This window comes from Lolium perenne, chromosome 5 (genome assembly GCF_019359855.2).
Source record: "Lolium perenne isolate Kyuss_39 chromosome 5, Kyuss_2.0, whole genome shotgun sequence".
Classification (NCBI taxonomy): domain Eukaryota; kingdom Viridiplantae; phylum Streptophyta; class Magnoliopsida; order Poales; family Poaceae; genus Lolium; species Lolium perenne.
The window spans coordinates 209,135,527-209,150,629 of NC_067248.2; the positions used below are offsets into that span (position 1 = coordinate 209,135,527).

Sequence of the window (15,103 nt, forward strand, 5' to 3'; positions counted from 1 at the left end):
GAGAACATGCATCTCCCCTCTTTAATTCTTTCATCTCCAATTAGCTAAGTGCATGTAGAAAACAAGAAAAACATACACTTAATATTATTGGGTTTATTTCCGTGTGATGAGAGAGAAGCAATTAAAATGCATTGGGAAGATAGGAGTACACTCTTTTATGGATAAAGTTTTGACCTAGATGTCCACTTATTTGTGGACAGAGAGAGTGGCTCGATAAGGTGAGGACGGTTCGACGGTAGAGGTTGCATGCTAGAGTGCTAGACTGCTAGGTTTGGGCCTCGCTCGCTCACGTTCAGACTAGTCACAATGGGAAGTATCATACATTAGTATCATGCACATGATACTAGTTTATGATACTACATCTACAATGCATAGTATTATAAGATAGTATCATAGTATCATCATATTTAATATTTTGTAAAATCTCAATGTAAATTTTTGTACATGATGTGTTTGCAATTAAGTTTTCTAGTTTTACGTGTTATGATACGGTATCATATTACCACTCTCATCTCTCATCTCATTAATTGATGCCACATCAGATTTTTGCCAACATGGCATGCATGCGCGTCCTGTCGTCCAGCTATCGTTCGGCGATCAAGCGGGAAGGCCAAGGTAAGTCTCCTTGTTTTTCTACTCTTTTTTTCCTTTCTATACAAGTAAGTCAAGTATACATGCCTATATATAGGAATTTGGGGCTCCTAAAATCCTGAAGCTCTGTGTAGCTTGCACACACTGCACATGTTGCGGCCCACGCCTGCAAATATAACACATAATTGTAATAATACCTAACAAAGACACAACCGAGCATTGTGTTTTGGCAAACGCTACAAATAACATTATCCTCTAGCAATTTGGCCTAAAACAAAAGCCAGCATAGGCAGCATACCCTGATCGTGGACGTTAGATTCATCCGGCCGACAAAGATCACGGGATCCGAAGCGCAGTCGCGCGCGCAGCACAATTTCCTGTAGTACGTCTCCACTATTCCTTGATCCCTTCAGTCACACCACCCTCCGGAAACCGCGAGGTTCCACAACGCAGTTTTTCTACATAGTTACATGATTTCTTCTTCATCTTTTCCCCATGTTGTTTGCTGCCATATTTGGGTGTTCTTGTTTGGGGAGAACGGCGGATGAGCTGGATAGTCTCATGTGGTTAACTTTTTTTTTGGTTCTTTTGGATCCTGACATTTTTTGGATCCTGACATTGTTATGAACGGTGAAGAAATTGACTCATTGCTTTGATATGACTCAGATCCAAATGTACGCGCCATGTACAATTTTTTTATTCAGATCCTGATGTTGATATGATTGCTTTGAAAATGACTAAAAATTCTGAATTCCCTACTCGTGGATACATGCGACCATGAATTTTTCTTTTTTATTTGTATGATCTCCCTTTCCCTTTTTCAATGAATTTTCCTTCTTCCAAATGTTAATTTCGGATCTGAATCTACCTTTTCTTTTTCCCGACCATCATTTTTCCTCTACCTTGGATGTTGCAAAAATTAGGAAAAAATTTAGACTAATCAAGATAGTACATAAATAATAGGCAAATCTCCTTCCATTTTTTAACATCAAGGAGCTGCTCTCATCCAATGATTCTGTACACGTTCTATAAAATGTAAGAAGGGGTTTGTTATGTAAAAGGAAAGGGGTTTGCTGACAGTAGAATAATATAACTCAGTGTTCTCCACAAAATGCAAACAGAGGTTGCAAGAATCTCAACGCATGATTGGACGTCCGGGATAAGCCCGGGACGCCCACATATATCGTTGCATTTCCGGAGGTTCCAAGTCAACAATCGACACGCCGCTCTGTCCCGACCACCCTCCACCGTCATGCTGCCACTCGCGTCCACCCCACTCCACGTACCACCTCCTCCTACTCCTCGCCGCCGTCGCCTGCACGCGACCGCCCGTCACCACGTCCAAATCCACGGTCGAGCCCTGCACCTCCTCCACATCCTGCCCCGCGCTGCTCTCCTACACCCTCTGCGCCGACCTCAAGCTCGCCGAGCTGGCCGCGCTCTTCGCCGCCGACCCGCTCGCCATCCTCGCCGCCAACGCCATGGACTTCGCCGCCCCCGACGCCACCAACCGCATCCTCCCGGCGGGCCTCGCGCTGCGCGTGCCCGTCCCCTGCGCCTGCTCCAACGGCATCCGCAAGGCCACCTCCGTCCGCTACGTCTCCCGCCAGGGGGACACGCTCGCCTCCATCGCCTCGCAGGTCTACGGCGGGCTCACCGCGCCGGACTGGATCCGGGAATCCAGTGACATCCTCGAGGCCGGCGCCGACGACGCGCTGGACGCCGGAGCCACGCTTGTCGTGCCGCTGCACTGCGCGTGCTTCGGCGGGGCGGACAACGGGGTGCCCGCCGTGTACCTGACGTACGTCGTGGCGAAGGGGGACACCGTGCCCGCCATCGCCACGAGGTACCGGACCACGGCCACCGACGTGATGAGCGTCAACGACTTGGCCACCCCCGACGTCGCCGCCGGGGACATCATCGTCCTCCCGCTGCCAGGTGAGCCGCGCGCTTGTCGATCAGTTGTGCTTGCGTCGCCTCTTCATGGATCTCGTGAGGCGTACCGTACGTGCGTGCTCGTGCGTAGCTGCGTGGTTTTGTCAGACCGATGAATGCAGATAAATTCGGTCGGTGAACATTTATCATTTACTCACGCGCGCGCTCTAGTTAGACATTGCTGCGCACAAAACTTTGATTGAAAATTTGAAATGCCGTCCATTTTGAGTAGTGGCAGCATACCAGCTACTCTCGGTCTCGGATTAGTTACTGAACGAGGATTTGCTCCCGGGGCCGAGGCTATGCATGCAGCATGCTCGATTTGCAGCTCCAGGGCACATGGTGCCCGCTATTTGAAATTTTTGATATCGGTAGTCTAAACTTTCAAATAGGAGTATTTTTTTTTGTGAATACATATGTATGGCCTGCGTAATTGTGAAAAGTTTTGGTAAAAAGTCCGTTGTATTTTGAGCTACCAAAAAATGTGGCCGTATATAGACCTATAAAACTTAAAAAAAAACACAAATTGTCACTTAGCTTCCTGCAACAGAGTTAGAAAATATATAAACTATTTACTATTTTGATTTTCTTAAAAAAGGGCATTAGTGTCTGCTGAGGGTTTCCGCTAGTTACTCGTCTGACCTAGTGTTGTATTGTGATATAAATTCGTAAGAAGGTTTACTTTTAATAACAAGCGAAGCGAGACCCGTCGCCAAAAAGCTTGGGCCAAAAATAATACCTATTTATTTTTCACGGCTGCTTTTGATCGTGATGGAGAATGAAAAGGCTGGAAAGGGAAAACATGTAGTTCTACACATTTTGCCTATTAAGAATATGTGCATGCCAAACCTTGTTAATATCGTGCAGAAAATGTGAGTTTGGCCCTCTGTTTTTTTTTGCCCATTTGTCCTCTGTTATAGCATCTCTAACCGTTCCCCAAAAACTTAAGAGGACCAAAACCTCCTTATTTCTTAACTTCGGATATTTGCTCATCTAAAATTTAGCCATTCCTACCGATCCCAAAAAAAACTTAGGGGAGCAAAATTTTGTTTGCTGCAAATCAAATCATTTGAACCAAACATTCAATATTACAAACTGAATTAATAAATGTAATAAACCAAATTATTCAATACTATAAACCAAATTATTAAATGTTTATCTTGATAGGTTGCATTGGGGTTGAAATAATCTCTCATGATCTTGGCATGTCCCTCCGCTCTACCTCGGTTGATCCACGCACATCCAAATTGAGATCCTAGCCTCGACTTCCAGAAATCCTTGATCAAAATCATGAACATAGCCATTTCAAAATCTTCATCTTCTTCGTCTTCCTCATCCGATGAAGATCATCCGATAATTTCTTTATTGAGGGATCGGGTAAGAGATGCTCTTGGTACAGTGAATAGTTTATTTGTCAAGTGCACTCCATCATGTTGCCCCAGTGGGGGCTGGTAAAAATTACGGGGCATGTACTAACAAAACCGTGTACTTAAGAATCACACTTTGTCTTGTCTGAAGAAAAGGAGGACAAAATTGCATTCATGGCCATCCGCAGATGCTCTGTCAGATCAGGATGTCGACGGCATCAATTATTCACTCTATCATTTGCTTCGCTTCATTCTTTTGATATACAGTTATTCAGTGACATCCTTCCATTCGTTTTCCTGGTGATGTACAGCGTGCTCCTCGTCCTTCCCCACCTTCACGTCGGATTATGGGTTGGCCGTGGCGAACGGGACCTATGCAGTGACTGCCAATCGCTGTGTCCAGTGCAGCTGTGGTCCGGGCAACTTGGAGTAGGCACCCACTGCCGACTTCCCAAGATCTCGATCTACCAGTTCGGGCTGTCTGACGCCATTGCTCTTGGTTTCAGCCTCTTCTGCGTGCCGGCGCCACTCGCGGACTCGACGTGCTCCAGCATGCAGTGCAGCAACAGCAGCATGATGCTCGGCAACTTCACCCTCGTGATGACCGGCGCTGGCTGCAGCGTCACCTCCTGCGACTACGGCGGCTACGCCAACGGCACAATCATCACCACGTAATTCAGCGTCGCACATCACCCAAATCGACCTCTTTTTACAGTTCAGAGTCGGTTCTGTTTTATCATACGATCTTTACATCTTTCAGGTTAACCACGACGCTCAAGCCTCTATGCCCAGGTTACTTGATTTCCCTTGTCATTTCTCATCACCATTTTCCGGTGACTGTGTCATGGTAAAGCTGCTGACCTTCTTCGAGTCTCTGACGCATTGTGCCGTTCCTGCTTGCAGGCCAGCACCAGTTCCCGCCGCTGATCCCGCCGCCGACGTCGTCCTTCTTCCAGACGTACCTCGGACCTTCACCGGCGCCAATGACATCGCGAGGAGGAAACAATCCCACGGGCAGTCCGGACACTGTCTCCGATGCACCTACGATGGACCGGCACTTCAGCTGCGCTGCCGGGATACTACTCGCGCTCTGTCTTGTCGCTACCATGCGGCGGTAACCATGCACCAAAATGGAGTCTTGTGAGAGAACCTTCGAATCTTTGATTGATTCTTTTTGTACAGGAGCACCTGTATGTTTTGCCAGGGGGCTGTCAGCTGTGTTGTGCCAAAATTTTCCTTTTACTTGCTGGTCTCATTTGTCGTCCCACCTGTAAAATTGGAAACGCACTCGCTTGAATTGTTTGTGGCACGATGAAATTTTTTGCCCCTACTTTGTCGATAAAGGAAGTTTATTAACTCAAAACTATATCAGCACTCTACAAACGAGAGTTCCGACCTGCCTCTAAATAACGAAGATGCTTCCAATGGGAGCACAAGGCGGCGTGGCTTTTCGGCCGGGGCCTCACTCCCGAGGCCATCCATCGGTGCAGCGGTGACAAGGAGGCGGTGCGCCTCCAGCGAGTCTTCCACGAGCATGGCAATGTGCTGGATCATCGGGCCGAGATCTAGGTTGAGTCCGATCTAGCCAAATGGGTTCAGCTACGGACGGGGCGACGTGGCCTGGAGGCCCTCGGATCACCGGCACCTGCAGCCTTGTGCCTGGACTGCATCTTTCCTCAGCGGCCAATCTAGCATGGAGGCGGCTCGCGACGTGGGGGGCATGCCGGTCTTGCGAATAATGGTGGCAGTCCTAGGGTTTCTCCTCCTCTCAAGATGAAGACCTATCGGTTGCTTGACCTCATTGATCTGGCTGCAGTGACGTGTTCCGGAAGGCTCCTCCGGCGTTCTCCACCGGAGATTGCTGGATCAGGTGGGATTCGCTCACGCAGTGCACACCTGTGTTTATTCTCTAACCGTTTGGTTTCATAGGGAGCGCTTCGAAGCTCTGCTGGCTGTTAATATCACGAGGCATGTTCTCGTTCTATGGTGCTGGCGAGGAATGTCATGGAAGCCGAGATCTGAGGACTAGCGATGGTGGTTCAACTCCGGGTGGTGATGAGGAAATGGCTTGGTGATTCGTGACTTGGAGCAGGGGCATGCTAGCGGGGCGAATACACATGAGAAGTTCACGATCTTACCTTTCAGGGTGAAACTCTAAGATCTAGTCTTAATTGGTTGTGCCTGGCAATGTGCTTGTTGGAGATATTGTTTTGAAAGTGGCGACTTTGTTGAACTTGTGGTGTTGTCTTGGTGGTGTCCATTCTACTGCTCCAAGTAATAGATCATTGTAGCGAGACTTTTATTTGATGTAGTTCTTTTTTTTTGATTGTGTGCATCCGTAATTCTGCTAGGGAAATGTGTTGTTACATGCTGGGTGTAATTGGTATCTCCACGATATTAATATATGTTCTTTATCGAAAAATAACAAAGATGCACACGACCATAGAAAAACCATAAATAATTTGTCACAAACCCACATCTACACCGACCGTGAATTAAGTTAGAGCTTGATCGACTTCGGAACGATCAGATTTGTATCATGATTTGTGCAATTTATAATTTATATGAAGTTGCAGTTGCAAATAGGGTTGCAATTATGGCCAAAATTTTATCAGTTATACATAAACTACACATGAAATTAGATGATATCATCTGATCGAGAAATAAATCAATTCCTAGTCAATAGGGGATTAGTCGCGTCCATGAAAATAAGAATTAAAGGCTGGCCAATAAGTCGATTATTTCACGGATAAAGACATAGATGAAGACCTTTTTAAGGGCATGTATAATGGTAGAGAATGCAAGTCTTTTCTTAGTAGTCCACACCATCCAGAGCAGACGCTAAATATAAGTGGTACAATGCAGTATCTCTTGTGTCATCTCTAGCCTGGGTTGATAAGGAAAGACATATGGTACAGCAAAGAAAATAGTCTTCTCTTATTGTCTAAGAAATCATCCCTTAGCTAAAAGAAGATAACTTTCTCGTATTTCATTCTCCCTCTTCCAACGAAGCAAAGATCCGACATGGTGACCGTAAGAAAAGACTGACATCACCTCATTATACATGCCGCCATAAAGAGAGCTTTGTGTGCTCCGGCTCCTAGAACAAGGCACCACAAGTAGATTCAATGCGTACATAACATGCCTCTTAGAAGATTTTTGTTATCAAACACAATATCATTCATGCAAATCCACAATACACAATGTAGTATTGTCGGGCCAACAAGAATGTGCTCAAGTTTTGATGGGAACCCCATAACTAGTTGCCAAACACATTTGCAACAGACTGCCGGTTGGTACAAGTTTGATGCTGAATGAGTGAATTTGCATTTCAAAAATAAGTGTCTAATTGGCCCATCATATAGTAACAAAAGTAGCATTGGTCACTACCATGCCTACACTTTGGGAGTTATTATCCTTAGTTAAAATGACAACCTTTTTAGCTAACAAAGAAAACTACCAATCTTTTATGAGACATTCTTTTATAGTTTTTATTGTTAATTAGGGCATCTACCTGAACTAGGGTCGGGTACATTGACTTGACCGATAACATGTCATTGACATGTAAACTCCGTTGAAACACGTCATGCCATGCCGTCAATACTCCTTTAAGTTACTCAACCAACTCATTCCAATTAACCAATATATTTTCAATCAACTCACCCCTAAAAGAGATATCTAAACGATACGCGTGGCACCCTAAAATGGATACTACTCGGATTCCAGCGTTCCTGAATGTTGATTTTGGAGACGCAGCACCAAGCATGGTATACACGTCAAAATATGCACGTGATACAGTGGAATCATTCACAAGTACTAATCATTACAACAAATCACGACGAGATAGCCTATAAGAAAACTTTTATTACAACAAAAACTCCAGCGAGTCAAAAATACAAATGTACAATAGAAAGATACAAATCATACAAAAAGCAAAATAACATCTAAGTACGGATAATAATACAAATAAAGCCAAGAGTCCGGAAGATAACAATTGACGTTCATAACACTGTCACCCAAAGGGTAGCTTTGTTCTTGAGTTGATTGAAATAATAACACTTTATGGCCGGACTCACAAATTTATAGCACAAGTTTATCATCGTTTCGTTACGAAATCCTAGTAGATACTTTTTTTTTTCGCGAATCATCATCCTAGTAGATACAGATCCGGACTTCCGGAGTACAATCTCTGAAGACGGTGGCCGTCTTTGGGTCCTCCCAAAATAAAATCGACATCGGCTTCACGCTTCAGGTAGCCGCCTCCACCTCCGTGCCCGATAGCCGCCACCACCTCCGCGACGCTTCCCCACGCCGCGCCGACCACCGCGAGCCCTGGTCGTCGCCGTCACCTTCGCCCTCCCCCGACCGCCGCCGCCGCAGATCTAGGGCTTCTCCGCCCGACTCCGACCGCTCCGCGACCTCAAGCCCTCCGACAACGCAATGCTGAAGTTTGGAAAGGTTGACGACGACCGTCCTCCCCAGAGCGCTCGGCTTTCAAGTGGGGACGAGGAAGATGGCCGCAGGACGTGGCGCTCTAGGGCTTCTGACGACGAGAAGGAGAGTGACCGCCGGCGGAGGCGCACTAGGGTTTCGGGACCCTCCCCTGATGGCCGACACCGCCGTGACGAGAGCTCGAGGCGTCGGGCCGAGGACCGGGGCAGCGAAGAGCGCCGGGCGAGCCCAGAGGGGAAGGAGCCGACCCCACCGTTGCCACCGCCACCGCCATTGCCGGAGATGATCCCTGGGCGCACAGGAGGTGTCTACATCCCGCCCTTCCGCATGGCACAGATGCTGCGGGACGTGGAGGATAAGGCGAGCCCCGAGTACCAGCGGCTCACATGGGACGCTCTCAGGAAGAGCATCAATGGGCTGGTTAACAAGGTGAACGGCACCAACATCAAGAACTTAGTTCCCGAGCTGTTTGCTGAGAACCTGGTTCGTGGGCGCGGACTCTTCTGCCAGTCGTGCGTCAAGTCGCAGATGGCTTCACCGGGCTTCACGGATGTGTTTGCTGCGCTTGCTGCAGTTGTGAATACCAAGTTCCCTGAGATCGGCCGCTTGCTTCTCGTCCGCGTTATGCTCCAGCTCAAAAGGGCATTTAAGAGGAATGACAAGGTAAAATTATCCCGTTCTTCCTTGTTTCAACCTTGTCATGTTACACTGGTATTTACTTACTGGCTCGAATATGACTTCAGGAAACACTTGAGTTCATTTCTACATTATGTTCTTACATAACATTACACCTCAACACCCGACAAAGGTTTCTGCCATTGTGATAGCCCTTTAAAGGATGAGCTATTGTGATTATCCTAGTATGGAAGAGGAACAACGTTGGTTACTGCAGTTGCAGCGGAACCCATTATGAAATGATTGTGCAATTTCTAATGTTTGTTGTCCTTTATTTACAAAGGGTGTTGCCTTACATGTACAGAAGATGAATATTTACTTAATTTCAGAATCCTATTATGCTATTATCCAAAGTACAAGGCCTACTATAAATTGTTGTAGAGTTGGGACTTGGGATCCTGCTGATATTTGTATTGCGTGCACTTCAGTTTTGAATTTCTGCATAAAATGCTTACAACTGCTCTTGTTGGTTGCAGCCCCAATTGCTTGCAGCAACCAAGTTCATAGCACACTTGGTTAATCAGGTAGTTGTGCATGAGGTCGTGGCGCTGGAGCTTCTTGCTGTACTTCTGGAGAATCCAACTGATGATAGTGTCGAGGTGCATAGCTCGCTTCGCTTTTCTTTTCAGCGTGCAATGCATGCGCCTGTATGTACTACTGATATTGTGAACATATGTCTGAATTATGGCCATGTGTCTCGTCTGACAGGTGGCTGTGGGGTTTGTGAAGGAATGTGGAGCAATACTGCAGGACTTAACTCCTCAAGGACTTCATGGTGAGTTGGAATTTGTATTTATTTTAACACATCACTTTCTGAACCTCTTACTTACACCTCTTTGTGTACCATATATGTCTTGTTTGAGACATTCTATCGTGCTATCAGTTCTGTTAGATAGGTGGTATAAATTAATTATGCATCAACTCTACTTGACACCTGGAGGATTTTTAGCTTGAAGATGTCATGTTTGTGCATTTAGGTCAAAACCTGTGAGATGGTTCACTTTAGGATAAACATTATTCTGGGAAATGCTGTGATGGCACCTAAATATTTAGCTGAGGCTCTGGACTTATTGTTTTCATGGAGAATTGCAAATCTAGTCGGAAAATATTAGTGAATATGTTTTTTCAAGATTTTTGTGTCAACTAGTCGCTTCCCATACACTTGCACTGCAGGTGCACTTCAATATTTTGGCAAATTTCATTGAGATTTACATATACAATGATTAGTTTTGTAACTGGCGGTTGAACCACATGAGTTATGCATGCCTGGAATTTATGATGAGTGTCAAAGAGATAACTGTATAGTAGGTAGAAAAGATGCCCAAGAGTCAATACTCATGAATTATAAACTTCTCCTACCAAATCTACCTCTTTTTTTAGTAGTGGAGACATGTATCCCTTTTCCATCTGCATTCCTTGTTTTCGCTGGGTCTTTGACTCATTAATTAATGACTTCGAAATAATCTGAAAAGCATCTCTTTTTCTTGGGTCTGTTGACTCATAAATGACTTCTAAAAACTGAAAAGCCTTGGTTATGGGAACTCAAGTAGTTTATGGTTTTAGGCTTGTAAATTTAGAATTTCAAGCTACTCAAGGTGCATCTTGAATCACATACTTAGTCAAATGCCCTTAATGCTTATAAGTTCAACCTTAACAAAACGGAAAATAATACTCCCTCTGTCCCATGAAACTTGTCTCAACTTTGTCTAAATTTTGGTCTATCTACCTACAAAATAGTGTCTAGATACATCTAAATTTGGACAAAGTTAAGACAAGTTTCATAGGACGGAGGGAGTACGATGGTTGAAGTGAGACTTGAGTGCAGTGCTCTTGGAGCTTGCCACATTCTTCTGTTGTCCTGGTAGTACCTGTGAAATTGATCTACTCCCATTAAAACTAAAATAATGAATCTTAATACTACTGTTTTATTTAATGAATAAAATTTCAATTCCTTGAAATTTTATCATTTTCCTATTTCTTGTAATTGAACTATTATTATTTGTTTGAAAATCCATCTTAAATTGGGGTTGATATAATTTGTTTATCTCCTTTTTTTCTTTGTATTAGTTCTTTCCACCTTTACTTGCTTTTGTTCTCAATGGTTTCTCATCTCACTCGATCGCAGCTATGTTCGAACGATTTCGAGGCATCCTTCATGAAGGTGAAATAGACAAGCGTGTGCAGTTTCTCATTGAAGGTCTTTTTGCTATTAGAAAGGCTAAATTTCAGGTAAATTCATAGTTGTCCTAGATGGTGCCTTCTTTTGCATGCACATAACAAATTATGATTATATGGTTTCCGTGCCTATCTAAAGGGTTTCCCGGCCATCCGTCCAGAACTGGATCTTGTCGAGCAGGAGGACCAATGTACTCATGATATGTCCTTCGAAACTGAGCTAGACCCTGAGGCTAACCTAAGTAAGCTTTTGCTTCCTTCGAGGGCATGGTGCTCTGTTACTTTCATGACATTAGGGAAGAAACTTACACTTTTTTATGGCAAAGTGCTGACTTTTTCCAACCTGTAGATGTTTTCAGAGTAAACCTGAACTTCGTTGAAGATGAAAAGGCTTATGTGAACCTAAAGAAAAGTATCCTGGGAGATGAATTGGATGAAGATGAAGAAGGGTCTGATGATGCTTCGGATGAGGAGGATGAAGAAGAATCTGATGATGAAGATGATGAACTGATGGAGATAAGGGATAAAACTGAGACCAACCTTATCAACCTTCGGAGAACCATATATTTGACAATCATGTCCAGTGTTGATTTTGAGGAAGCTGGTCACAAGCTTTTAAAGATTAAACTTGAGCCTGGTCAAGAGGTAAGTACTTGTACTTCACCTCCCTAATATTTTTATCTAATGTTGACTTCAGTTTTGTCTGGTAAAGTCACTTGTTGATTGCCTTGTTTATGTGGTTTCTATTGTTTCCTGCTATAGAAATCTTCAGATTCAGATACATGTGTTTTGTAATAACAGCAATACTAGATTAGATACCTGACCTTATCTTTTGCAAATGTGTCAAGTTGTCCATTTTTTTCATGGAGCTACTTTACTTTGACTCGTTTACCAGCCGTACAGCTTTAGTACAACTTTTCTGGGATCGTTTTTATGCCCCTAGTTTAGATCCTCCAATACATGATCATATTAGGGAAAATTGTTACGAAAACTAGGGGCATTTGGGTAGTTTTCTTAACAATTTTCACATGCATTTGGGTAGTTTTCTTGGTGCTGGATGTGTGAAGAAAACTGTATGCATCAATGGGCGGTCATTGCATCACACCTTCCATTTTGTTGAGTCTTAACTTTGTTGGTTACAGTGAATTGTTTAAAACAGATTTTATTTTAACGTAATTATTCAGGCTTACCATTGTAATATACTCATGCCATTCCAAAATAATTGAATTCTAATTTTGTCCCAAGTCATAATACTTAATGTTTGACTAAATTTGTAGACAAATATCTCATCATTTGGAGCACCAATTTATTTTTATTAGATTCATCGCACAATATATTTTTAGACTAAAGATTGGACGCTGTAGATGCTGGCATTTTTTTCTCTAAATCTTGGGACAAAACTAGAACTTCAATTACTTTGAGTAAATTACAAGGAACTACCACAATTGGTGCTACAGTTATGGCCATGCCGTTTGGCCATGTTATCACTGACAGTGGGGCCACGGCGGCTAAATCACTATCAATCGACAATTTGGTACAGTTTCGAAAAAAATAGCAGAAGTGGTACTGACCTGTAATTGTAGCCCCAGTTGTGGTAGTTCCTTGTAATTTACTCAATTATTTAGGAGCGGAGGAATTAATTGATAAAACTCCATATTGGTCTCAAGTTCTAGACATGATTCTCTTGAAGCGTTCCCCTGTACTACACTAGAGGGTAAACACAACCAATAGTGCAACTTTGTGGCATGGCGTAGCGTTCACAGAGGAAAAACAGAGATGATTATTACTTGTTCTTTCTCTCAATGCCTAATTAAATCAGGATATGAATCCCTCCATTTATGGGAAGTTCATGATTAAACTATGATGTATGCCAAGCTTTTGGATTGAATATGGTCACTTCTGGAGTTTGGCTGTGTGTATTTGTTTCTTATAACTGATCAACGTATGCATTACTATCATTCAGAGTCTTTTTTTTGTTTGTTTTGCCTCCTGTATTTTATTCATGTCTTCCATCAATTGCTCGTTGCTAAACTGCAAAAGATGGTATTTTCCCTAAAGCTAAATCTGATGTTTCATTTGACAGATGGAGCTGAACATCATGCTTCTTGAGTGTTGCAGCCAAGAGAGAACTTACCTTAGATATTATGGCTTATTAGGACAACGGTTTTGCATGATCAATAATGTTTTTCAAGAAAACTTTGAAACATGTTTTGTGCAACAGTATTCTATGATACATCGTCTCGAAACAAATAAGTTGAGGAATGTTGCCAAGTTCTTCGCACATTTGTTGGGGACGGATGCCCTTTCTTGGCATGTTTTGGCTTACATCAGGTTGACAGAGGAGGACACCACCTCGTCTTCCCGAATTTTTATAAAGATTCTATTCCAGGTATGTTGTGAATGTGCCACTGAACTTCTATTACTGTCCCATGAAAATTGTCTTAGATTTGTCAAAATTTGGATGTATCTAGATACTACTTAGTGTGTGGATACATCCAAATTTTGACAAATCCAAGACAAGTTTCATGCGATGGAGCGAGTATATGGCAATATTTTCTTCACCCTATCAGACTGTTGAATTACTTCATATGCAGGAGTTGTCGGAACATCTGGGTATACATTTACTGAATGAGAGATTAAATGATCCGAACATGCAAGATTTCTTCGAGTCAGTCTTCCCGAGAGATCTTCCGAAGAATACTAGATTCTCCATAAATTTCTTCACCTCCATCGGTCTTGGAGGTATCACAGAAAGCCTGCGAGAGTACCTGAAGAACATTCCCCGGCTTATAATGCAGCAACAGAAGCCTGCATCATCAGAGTCGGAATCAGGTGGAGAAAGCTCTGATTCAGGATCTAGCTCCGAGTTAGAATCCAGCTCCGATGAGAGTGACAAGAAACAGAACAAGAGAAGGAAGAGGAGCTAAGCACAACTTCACTCATGCTTACTGGCTGCACCTGTCTCGTCAGTTTTGTTAAGAGCAGCTGTCTAGTTGGATCATTGCGTACACATGTGTAGTAAACTGTCATCAGATCTAACTGTTGTTGACTGTTACATTCTGGAATCGAACTGTTATGGTCGGTCTGTCCTATACACCTAGGAAGCCCACTAGTGGCTAGTTATGGGCTTAGCCCAAGTAAATTAGGGGCTTAGCCCAAGTAAATTAGGGTTTCGAGGAGGCCCTCCTCCTATATAAACACTTGTATCCCTTCAAGATTAATCAGACAATAATTCAGTATCATTACTGTCTCGTCTCCTGAAGGGAGACGGGAGAACCCTAGCCCCCGCTGCACCAACCCTAGCCGCCTCCTTCTTCCTCCGCGACAGCGCCCAGCCGCCGGCGCCGAGCTTCCCAACCTCTCCGCCCTCACTTCCACCCTTACAACCTCCGCCCTAAACCCGGTAGAACCCTAGTCTCTACCACTTTGGTATCAGATTGCCTAGGTCTCATGGGTTCCAACAGCCCCCCCGTCGACACCATCGCCGCCACGTCCACCGCCGCCACCAACATCACTTCCGCCGCCATGACCGGCGCCCACGCGCTGCAGGGGGCCGCCGCCGCCGCCAACGGAGACCAGGCCGCCGCCGTCCCCACGGGCCTCGACCTCCTGCCCGCTACTTTGGCGGACCTCGCCGACAGCCTCCGCGCCATCCGCTTCGAGCTCGCGGAGATCGGGCCGGCCAGCACCCGCCGCCCCACCGTCCGCCGTTCCGCCGCCCCTACCGACCGCGGTTCCGCCGCCACCGCCACCGGCCGCCGCTACGCCGCCGCCCACCGACCGCCGCTACGCCGCCGCCCCACCGCCCGCCTCCGCTGCCAGCCAGGGCCGGCCCGCGTGGTGGCCGCCGTCGCCCTCGCCGATTCCCACGTGGACCGACGCGGCACCCGTCTACACCCATACTGCGC

The 15,103-nt window shown here is 44.9% G+C and overlaps 2 protein-coding genes across 2 annotated transcripts; both read left to right on the forward strand.

Annotated features, from left to right (window-relative positions):
• The first annotated feature begins 554 nt into the window (after positions 1–554).
• LOC127304060 (lysM domain-containing GPI-anchored protein LYP4) lies at positions 555–5,242 on the forward strand. The gene is made up of 6 exons (XM_051334774.2): positions 555–615; positions 1,792–2,529; positions 4,205–4,322; positions 4,400–4,564; positions 4,654–4,685; positions 4,797–5,242. Exons 1-6 carry the CDS (start codon positions 555–557, stop codon positions 5,009–5,011), a joined length of 1,329 nt encoding a protein of 442 aa, XP_051190734.1. The 3' UTR covers positions 5,012–5,242.
• Positions 5,243–8,131: 2,889 nt separating this feature from the next.
• Positions 8,132–14,437, forward strand: LOC127301795 (pre-mRNA-splicing factor cwc22-like). The gene is made up of 8 exons (XM_051332070.2): positions 8,132–9,008; positions 9,497–9,619; positions 9,729–9,795; positions 11,146–11,249; positions 11,335–11,437; positions 11,545–11,840; positions 13,279–13,584; positions 13,790–14,437. Exons 1-8 carry the CDS (start codon positions 8,334–8,336, stop codon positions 14,120–14,122), a joined length of 2,007 nt encoding a protein of 668 aa, XP_051188030.1. The 5' UTR covers positions 8,132–8,333; the 3' UTR covers positions 14,123–14,437.
• Positions 14,438–15,103: the final 666 nt, after the last annotated feature.

What these genes read in the sequence shown, in the direction of transcription:
- LOC127304060 (XM_051334774.2), top strand. Translation starts at nt 555, where the DNA reads ATGGCATGCATGCGCGTCCTGTCGTCCAGCTATCGTTCGGCGATCAAG. An exon ending in CATCGTCCTCCCGCTGCCAG is followed by an intron (nt 2,530 to 4,204) that starts GTGAGCCGCGCG and finishes GGTGATGTACAG; the next exon opens with CGTGCTCCTCGTCCTTCCCC. An exon ending in AACGGCACAATCATCACCAC is followed by an intron (nt 4,565 to 4,653) that starts GTAATTCAGCGT and finishes TACATCTTTCAG; the next exon opens with GTTAACCACGACGCTCAAGC.
- LOC127301795 (XM_051332070.2), top strand. Translation starts at nt 8,334, where the DNA reads ATGCTGAAGTTTGGAAAGGTTGACGACGACCGTCCTCCCCAGAGCGCT. An exon ending in CAACTGATGATAGTGTCGAG is followed by an intron (nt 9,620 to 9,728) that starts GTGCATAGCTCG and finishes CTCGTCTGACAG; the next exon opens with GTGGCTGTGGGGTTTGTGAA. An exon ending in TTAGAAAGGCTAAATTTCAG is followed by an intron (nt 11,250 to 11,334) that starts GTAAATTCATAG and finishes GCCTATCTAAAG; the next exon opens with GGTTTCCCGGCCATCCGTCC.